The sequence below is a fragment of the Microtus pennsylvanicus genome, chromosome 4, assembly GCF_037038515.1.
Source record: "Microtus pennsylvanicus isolate mMicPen1 chromosome 4, mMicPen1.hap1, whole genome shotgun sequence".
NCBI lineage: Eukaryota > Metazoa > Chordata > Mammalia > Rodentia > Cricetidae > Microtus > Microtus pennsylvanicus.
Window position 1 is genome coordinate 20121533 of NC_134582.1, and position 8888 is coordinate 20130420.

Genomic DNA, 8888 nt, shown 5'->3' on the forward strand with positions numbered 1-8888 from the left:
TTTGACATTATCCACAATTTTTCCTCACCTGTGGAGATAAGAGCAAAACCCCTTCCCCAACGTAGCACATCTCCTGGCTTCCATTGTGAGGTCAGCACATCCTTGAAATAAACTGGTTGATTTAGTTCAGTAGACTTTTCCATTATCCAATGTCTTTCTGCAGCCGTTGTTCCCTTCTCATTAGCGTTGAGAAAATTCAAGGTTAACAAAGCATTATGTAACCTATTTCTGGGGGTGTTTTCCACCCCTTTCTGTTTGTTCAACATATCCTTTATAGTTCGATTTGATCTTTCTATGACTGCTTGACCTGTAGGATTGTATGGTATACCTGTAACATGCTTGATATTGTAATAATCAAAAAACCGTTTCATTTTCCTAGAGACATAAGCAGGGCCATTATCTGTCTTTATTTGTGTAGGTATACCCATGATAGCCATGACTTCTAATAAATGAGTGATTACTGAATCAGCTTTTACAGAACTTAAAGCAGTTGCCCACTGAAAGCCTGAATAAGTGTCAATGGTGTGATGAACATATTTTAATTTGCGAAATTCTGCAAAGTGGAACACATCCATCTGCCAGATTTCATTCCTTCGGGTGCCCTTTGGATTAGCCCCTGCAGGCAGTGGCGTTTGGTTATAGAAAGAGCAAGTAGGGCATTTCTTTACAATCTCCTTAGCTTGTTGCCATGTAATTGAAAACTCTTCAAACCTTTGCTATTAACATGATGTTTTTTATGAAATTCAGAGGCTTGTAGCACACTACCAATCAATAATTGATCAATTTCTGCATTACCTTGTGCTAGAGGACCTGGCAGACCCGTATGGGATCGGATGTGTGTTATGTACATAGGGCAAAGCCTGTTCCTGATCAAATCTTGAACCTGGAGAAACAATGAGGTTAGTTCAGTATCATCAGGTATAAATTCAGCAGTTTCAATATGTAAAATAACTCTTTCTGCATATTGTGAATCTGTAACTATATTAATAGGTTCTTTAAAATCCCTTAGCACCATAAGAATGGCATATAATTCCGCCTTCTGGACAGAATTATACGGACTTTGTTCCACCTTATCCAAGTCTTCTGACTTGTAACCTGCCTTCCCTGATTTATTGGCATCAGTATAGAATGTACAGGCTCCAGTTATTGGAGCATCACGGACGATCCGAGGAAGAATCCAAGAAGTTCTCTTTATGAAGTTAAGCCGCTTGCTTTTTGGATAGTTGTTATTAATGTCTCCAAAAAAATTAGCACAAGCTCTTTGCCATGGTTCATTATCTTCCCATAATTTCTTTAGTTCATCAGCAGTGAAAGGCACTATAATTTCTGCTGGGTCTATGCCTGCTAGTTGACGAAGTCTCAGCTTGCCTTTTATAATTAACTCAGAGACTTTTTCCACATAAGTTTTCAGTTTCTTACTTGGTTTATGTGGTAAAAAGATCCATTCCAAAATAATATCATCTCTCTGCATTAAAATTCCTGTAGGAGAAATTTTTGATGGTAGTATGACAAGAATACAATTGAGCTCTGGATTCACCCTGTCCACATGTGCCTGTTGTAATTTTTCCTCAATCATTGTCAGTTCCTTTTCTGCTTCAGCTGTTAATTCTCTGGGACTGTTTAAATCTTTATTACCATCCAAGGTTTTGTTCAAATGAATTATTAGATCAGGTGTTATTCCAATAGCTGGTCGTAGACTGGAAATGTCTCCTAACAGTCTTTGAAAGTCATTAAGAGTCCGTAGGCGATCTCTCCTAATTTGTGCTTTTTGTGTCTTAATTTTTTGCAAACCTATTTTATAACCTAATAATTAACAGAATCTCCCTTCTGAATCTTTTCAGGAGCGATTTGTAATCCCCATTTAAGTAAAAGTATCTTTATTTCTTCAAACAGTCTGTTCAAGGTATCCATGTTTGAATCGGATAACAAGATGTCGTCCATGTAATGGTGTACTATAGATTTGGGAAATTTCTTGCATATTATTTGCAATGGTTGGTTCACAAAATATTGGCACAGGGAGGGGCTATTTAACATACCCTGGGGAAGAACGGTCCAGTGGTACCTCCTCGAAGGTTGAGAATTGTTATAAGTAGGCACTGTGAAGGCAAATTTTTCTCTATCTTCTTTTTGCAAAGGTATAGTGAAAAAACAATCCTTTAAATCAATAACTATGAGAGGCCATCCTTTGGGTAATAAAGAGGGCAAAGGAATTCCAGATTGCAGAGGGCCCATAGGTTGAATAACCTTGTTGATGGCCCTGAGATCTGTCACCATTCTCCATTTACCTGATTTTTTCTTAACCACAAATACAGGAGAATTCCAAGGGCTGGTAGATTCTTCTATATGTCCAGCATCTAATTGTTCTTGTACCAGCTGTTCTAAAGCCTGTAACTTTTCCTCAGCTAAAGGCCCTTGCTTTGTCCATATTGGTTTCTCAGTCAACCATTTTAGCAAGGCTGTTGGTATCTCTGAAGGGACATCAATTGCTTGTTCTTGTACAGCCCGAATGGCTGGTTTTCTCCGTTTGTAATATCTTTTAATATTATTCTCAGAAATATAGGCTCTAGAAGTAGCAGGGATGTTAATTTCGGTATTCCATTGTTGTAATAGGTCACGACCCCATAAATTCATTGCGATATTGGCTACATATGGCTTTAATGTTCCTATTTGTCCCTCTGGCCCTATACATTCAACCCATCTCGTGCTCTGCCTTACTCGAGATAGGGTTCCAATTCCCAGGAGCTGAACATTTACATTCTGAAGAGGCCAATACGGATGCCAAGATTCTGGGGTAATGATACTTACATCAGCACCTGTGTCCAGCAGGCCAGTAATAAAAATGCCATTTACACACACTCTCAGTTTAGGTCTTTGATCATTTATAGAAGTTTGCCAAAACACACGTAACTTATCTTTCTGATCATTGTTGCTTGTAACAGTAGTCATGGGGCTTCCTAATTGTCCTGATGAGGCACGTTCTCTGCAGAAACTGGATATGACTGAACCATGTTTGCCATGGGAGCCTGTGAGGCCCCCCCTCTCACGTTTCCCGACTGTATCAGGTTGCCTTGTCTATCTCTTGTAGACCTGCATTCATTCGTCCAATGTCTGCCTTTTCCATATCTTCTACATAAACCTGAAGGCTGAGTCCTCCTATTTCTGTTATTTCTAGAAGATGCATTATTATTATTATTTCTGAAAGATGCATTATTATTATTATTATTATTTCTGAAAATCCGTTGTCTACAATTCCTTTTCATATGACCCATTTTGCCACAATTAAAACATTTGGTATTCTGGTGTTTCCTTTTACCATTGGAAATTGCTTCTTCTACCCACGCTTCAGTGCCATAATCAAATGTATCAACATTGAGTGTATGCAAGACCCATTCTTCCAAAGGCGCTGATCTGAGCTTTGAAGGCCCCCAAATCCTTTTGCATTCCACATTTGCATTTTCATAAGCCAAAGACTCAATCATTATACATCTTGCTTCTGGGTCAGATATCCCTATTTGTACAGCCTTAGTTAATCTTTGTAAAAAGTCACTAAAGGGTTCTCTCTGACCCTGTTTAACTCTGACAAATGATTCCATTCTCTGTCCTGAGTCTTGTACCCTGTCCCAAGCCCTTAAGGCTGCTGTAGTACACAAGGAGAGTGTGTTTTCATCCAAATTAGCTTGTTCCTGGGGGTCGGAAAAGAGCCCTTCACCTAGAATTTTATCTAGGGAAATGTCAATTCCCTTCGCTTTTTCCTGCTGTTCTAAAAGTCTAGCCTCTTGCCTGAATAAGCATTTCCATTTCAATTGCGGTCCACTCTCAAGTACAGCAGAGCTCAGCTGGAGCCAGTCCGAGGGGGTTGCTCTGCATGCTGTGGCCCAAGATCTTAGCATCTCTTTAACAAAAGAGGCTTGCATCCCAAAAGTCATGACAGCCTGTTTAATTTCCTTGAGGTCATTCATATGGACAGGCTCCCATGTATCCTCCTTGATGACCCTAGGGTTTCTGGAACCAATCACCTTCTCTGTTGTTATTACTGGAAAGGCAGGTAGAGCTGTAGGAAGAGCTTTGTGGAAATTGTCCCGGAGAGATTTACCCACAGATGTAGTTAAAATTTGCCTTTCTACCCTTTGCTCTTCTTCATCAGAATTTAGAAATTCCTCAATCTTTTCAATTCTATTCACCATTGCCTTCTGCAATGTCTGAATCTCCTGTCCAGAATTATGTTCCAAAGCCTTCATTGAGGATTCTAAAGTATGAAGCTTGTCCGTTAGAGATAACATCTCATCTTTGGACATAATTTTTATGGCATAAACCGTGCCTTCTTGTATTGACAATCTTTCCGTCGATCTGTCATAAGCTTTAGACAAAATCCGATTGTCACATTCAGCAGTTTTGATTCTCTCAGTTAATGTTTCATTTCCTACAGAAAGGGACTGAATCTTATGGTCCAAATCAGCTGTTCCCTCTTCCATAGTAATGAATTTCTCCTTAATATCAGCCACTAATGTTTCAGTTCCTACAGAAAGGGACTGAACCTTACGATCCAGATCAGCTGTTCCCTCTTCCATAGTAATGAATTTCTCCTTAACATCAGCCTGGAGAACTTCAAACTGATTCTTGAGAAGATTGTTATCAGCCTGGAGAACTTCAAACTGATTCTTGAGAAGATTGTTGTCATTCTCAATTGTTTTTAAGCGTTCAATCTCTGCCTTAAGAATCCTGGATTCGTCTCGTAAAGACTTTATCATATTTCTGTTATCAAACCATTTGGTGCCAATGAAAACTACGAATCCCAGAAGGATCCATAGATGTGGGGTGATAGACACCTCTTGTAAAATCTCCCACATGGTACAATTAAACTGTTAAATTCTTGAATAGTAATGTGTTCAGACATTTTATTTATAAAAGAAAAATTTTTTACCTACAATGATCGGTTCCTGCCAGTGGTGGTCTCTGTGTTTTTGGAGCCTGTCCTAGAACTAGCTCTTGTAGACCAGGCTGGCCTCGAACTCACAGAGATCCGCCTGTCTCTGCCTCCCAAGTGCTGGGATTAAAGGCGTGCACTACCACGGCCTGGCAGGCCTCAAACTCACAGAGATCAGCCTGCCCTTGCCTCCCAAGTGCTGGTATCAAAAGCGTGTGCCACCACTGCCTGGCCAAGTCACTTTGTATCAGACCAAATCTGCGGCTGTGGCAGCTTTTGTTGCAAAACCGCAGGTACTTGAGCTTCTGCTAATTCAGGCAGTGGGGTTCTGCTGCAGAACTTAGCCAAGGCAGGCAGAATGGGCCTGTGTGGCCGAGTATGTCTAGGAATCGGCACTGGGGCCGGAGTCACGAACTGAAAAACAGCACCCGGGAGGGTGCTGTGTTAGCTAGCGGGCTACCCGCTTGAGTCAGGGGCAAAATAGCCCGACTTTGGACGCCAAAATGTAGTGGCGTAAATGAATGCAGACAGATTGGAAAAATATATATAGTTTTAATGTAGAAATAGAATTACAGAACCACCATTCCTGCAGAGACCAGGAAAGCAGAAGCCTCAGCTCGGAGCACGCTGGCCAAATTTATAGGCAGACATTAGCCCGAGGTGAACACGCCCCTTAAGGGGCGGGACTTATCCCTACATAAAGGCATGCACCACCACTGCGGGGCTACTGCTACCCCTTTTAAAGTTGTTCTCTCTCTTCTCTCTTTCTCCCCCTCCTTCCCTCCCTCCTTCCCTCCCGTCCCTCCCTCTCTCTCTCTCTCTCTCTGGCGTGTGTAGTGTGCCCACAGAAGCCAGAGGAGGGTGTTAGGTCTCCTGGAACTAGGGTTGCAGTTGTGAGCTGCCATATGGGTGCTGAGAATTGAACCTGAACTCGCAGGAGCAGCAGCTAGCGAACCACTCAGCCATCTCTCCAGTCCTGGAGCCTTCTGGTCTGTACATGGGATTTCTTTGTTTGCCTGTGAATGAGTTGTTCGCCATGTCTTTCCCAATGAGGAAAATGGGCTGCTGTGTGTCCACCCAGGCATGCCCTGAGAAATGGGCCCAGTGACCTCTTCTTTGATTCCAATTATGTGTCCACAGACTAGAATTAAACCAGAAAAGGACCTTGCAGAGGTCTCTAAGCAGCTCAGATACTGGGATGTGTGGCACTTTCTGTCCTTGACCTTCCTTTCCCTCCAACCTTGTTGAGAGACCTTATCCTATAGCCCTTGAATCCACCCTGTGGGCACAGTAGGACACAGACACAAGTCTCAGGGTTAGACTTTATTGGGTACAGTGAAGGCTGAATGGGGCCTTGGGTGCTTCTGGTCTTCAACCAGGGGAGAGCAGACTCCACAAGGGGTTTCCAGGGTTCAGGGCAGGAGAACACACTTGGCCTCCGGCCAGCCAGCCCTTCAAGGTGTTGCTGTGGCTTCCTAAGGTCTGAGAAGTCCTGGTAGGGAGGGTGGGGTTTGGAGAGGGTGTTCCATAGGGTCTCCGCTGCTCTGGAATTAAGGTGGTAACTTTTGTAGAATAGATTCTGGAGACGCCAACCTCTTTGGGGCTGTAGACAATCTGGGCCTTAGGGAGGCAGTGACCCATCTTGGTGCCTGAGCTGGAGGCATGGAACATTGGCTGGATTTTAGTGATTGGAGGCCTGCAAACTTGAGGGGCCCGGCTTGGGAGAGTGTGTCCATAACTTGAGGTTCTGGGGTCTGGGTTGTAGGCGGTTGCCTCAGGACGACCTCTCCTTGAGGACTTGCTTCCTGCCGTTTTTTTGGTGGTAGCAAATGCAAGGCTTTGGCCTGGCCCCGAGACAAGTGGAGGCCGAAGCCAATACCTATGCGGAGAGGCCCAGACTCCTGGCCCTGAGCACAGGGCAGTAGTTGAAGGAAGGCAAGAAGCCTTGCCCCCATCTTGTACTTGGGGGTGGGGCAAGACCGGGTGCGGGGCTGGAGGCACTGTAGACAAATGGGATACTCCACGACTGGGGCCTGGCCGGGTGTGGATGTGCCGAGCCACAGGCGCTGCAGAAGCAGTAGCTGGAGATCTGTTGCAATTCTGCGGCGCCCCACACGGACGGCTAGGGCTTGGGCGAGGGCCATTGGGTCCTTGAACTCTGCAGGGTCCACCTTGCTTGCCTTGCATCCCCCTGCCACCCCAAGGGACCTGGTGTTTTTGGATTGAGGACACTGCCATGTTTGTTTGTTACTGGAAATCCCTCCAGAAGGGGGGCTGGGGCTGGTGGACGTGGCTGTGGAACTATGGATGCCCTGGAGGTGGGGAGGAGACTGGCAAGAGTGAGGAGAGGAATTTTGTACCTGGGAAAGAGAAGAGTGATGGGAAAGAGGAGGGGAGGCGCCCAGCTGGTAGTTGAGGGGAGGGGATGAGTGTCGTGAAGGAAGACAAGGGTAGTTCTGGTGAAAGAAAGTGGGGGAACTCGAGAGGGAGGAAGAGAATGGGAGGGGAACACAATCAGAATTTGAGTTGGAAGAGTAGAAGTGAGGCCCAGGAGAGTGGGGCTGTGGCGGAGAAGAGAAGGAAAAATAGGCTGGCCTGTGAGAAGGCAAAGGTAGGTGGGGAGGAGGGAGGGACTGATGGGGGGAGAGAGATGCTAAGTTGGATGGAGGGGAGTCAGCAAACTGTGAGAGGACCTGAGGGGGACACCCTGGGGGTACTGTGTTCTGTAGCAGCACCTGGTCCTTGTTTTGAGGCAACATTGCCTTGAATTCAGGGAAAAAAGTGGGCGGGGCCACAAGACTAATTAGAGATCTTCCTAGTTGGTGACTGCCTTCTGCCACAGCAGTGTGGCCGCTGCCTAGTTTCACTGCAGATGTCTCTCGCGTGCTCAGTCCGGAGCCTGCATCTAATCTTGGCTCTTCACTTTTTCTTAGCCATCCGTACTAGAGATGTACGGAAATGGGGAATGAGAGTTGTCCCTTGGGAGCCGAGGGGCAACCCTAACTCTGTGGGTAGAACCGAGAAGACGACCCAGTCTGGAAGACCTGCAGAGAAAAAGACAGAGATCAGGATGTTGGAACGATCGGTCCACTTCTGGACTCTGCTCCAGGCACTCAGTTCCAGTGTGAACTTATCACAACCCTAAATGTGAGGTCTTCGGGTGTAGTTCAGCTGGTAGAGCCAGCGCTTGCCTAGCATGCATGAGTCCTGGGGTTGATCTCCAAGAGCACATAAACATGGCATGCTGGCTAAAGCTTGTATCCCCAGCAGGGACACAAGGAGATCAAGACCAACCTGGGTTACAGGCATCTGTCTCAACATAACAGCAAAGACACTAGCTGTTTGTCACCTTTAAGGTCAGAAAACCTGGCGGATGCTTTAGAGAAGGGTAAAGCAGCGGAGCAGATCAGGAGGATGGAGGAAAGGATGGAGATGGGAAAGGAATGGAGATAATAGGCAGTTTTACCAATGTGGATTCCTTCTGCTGTTTCCAAGACACTTCCTCAAAAAGGGAAGAGAAAGCAGAGTCACAAAACAGTCTCCTCTGCCTCCAGCCTCTGACCCCTACACAGACTCTTACCCTGAATTCCACTCCTAGTGGTGCCTCAAGGCCTCTGTCAGGCAGAGCTCTTCTGTGGTGCAGGGGTTTGTCCCTCTATCCCTGACACACAGATTTTGTAAGCATCCTGACTTCCTGGCATGCTGGCTCCCCTGGCCACTTGTCACCCTTCACAGTGGTGTCCCTCTCACTCAACCTGGCCTTGACAGAGGTGATTGTCAGACCCAGTGGCAGCAACAGTAGGGTCAGCAGGTAAATGGCTCCCAGAGACTGAAGCTTTGCCTAAGGGGCGGCATTGCTGCCCCCAGTGGGAGCTGAGGGGCTCATTCCCTGGAAGCGGCTTTCTCTGGTATCAAAAGCCTATGTCACAGAGGTCAGATAATGACATCATAGATTCTGTCCCCC

At 45.6% G+C, this 8888-nt stretch overlaps 1 protein-coding gene across 1 annotated transcript; it reads right to left on the minus strand.

Annotated features, from left to right (window-relative positions):
- Positions 1-6246: 6246 nt before the first annotated feature.
- LOC142848618 (proline-rich protein 30-like) lies at positions 6247-7687 on the minus strand. The gene has a single exon (XM_075970823.1). It carries the CDS (start codon positions 7681-7683, stop codon positions 6475-6477), a length of 1209 nt encoding a protein of 402 aa, XP_075826938.1. The 5' UTR covers positions 7684-7687; the 3' UTR covers positions 6247-6474.
- Positions 7688-8888: the final 1201 nt, after the last annotated feature.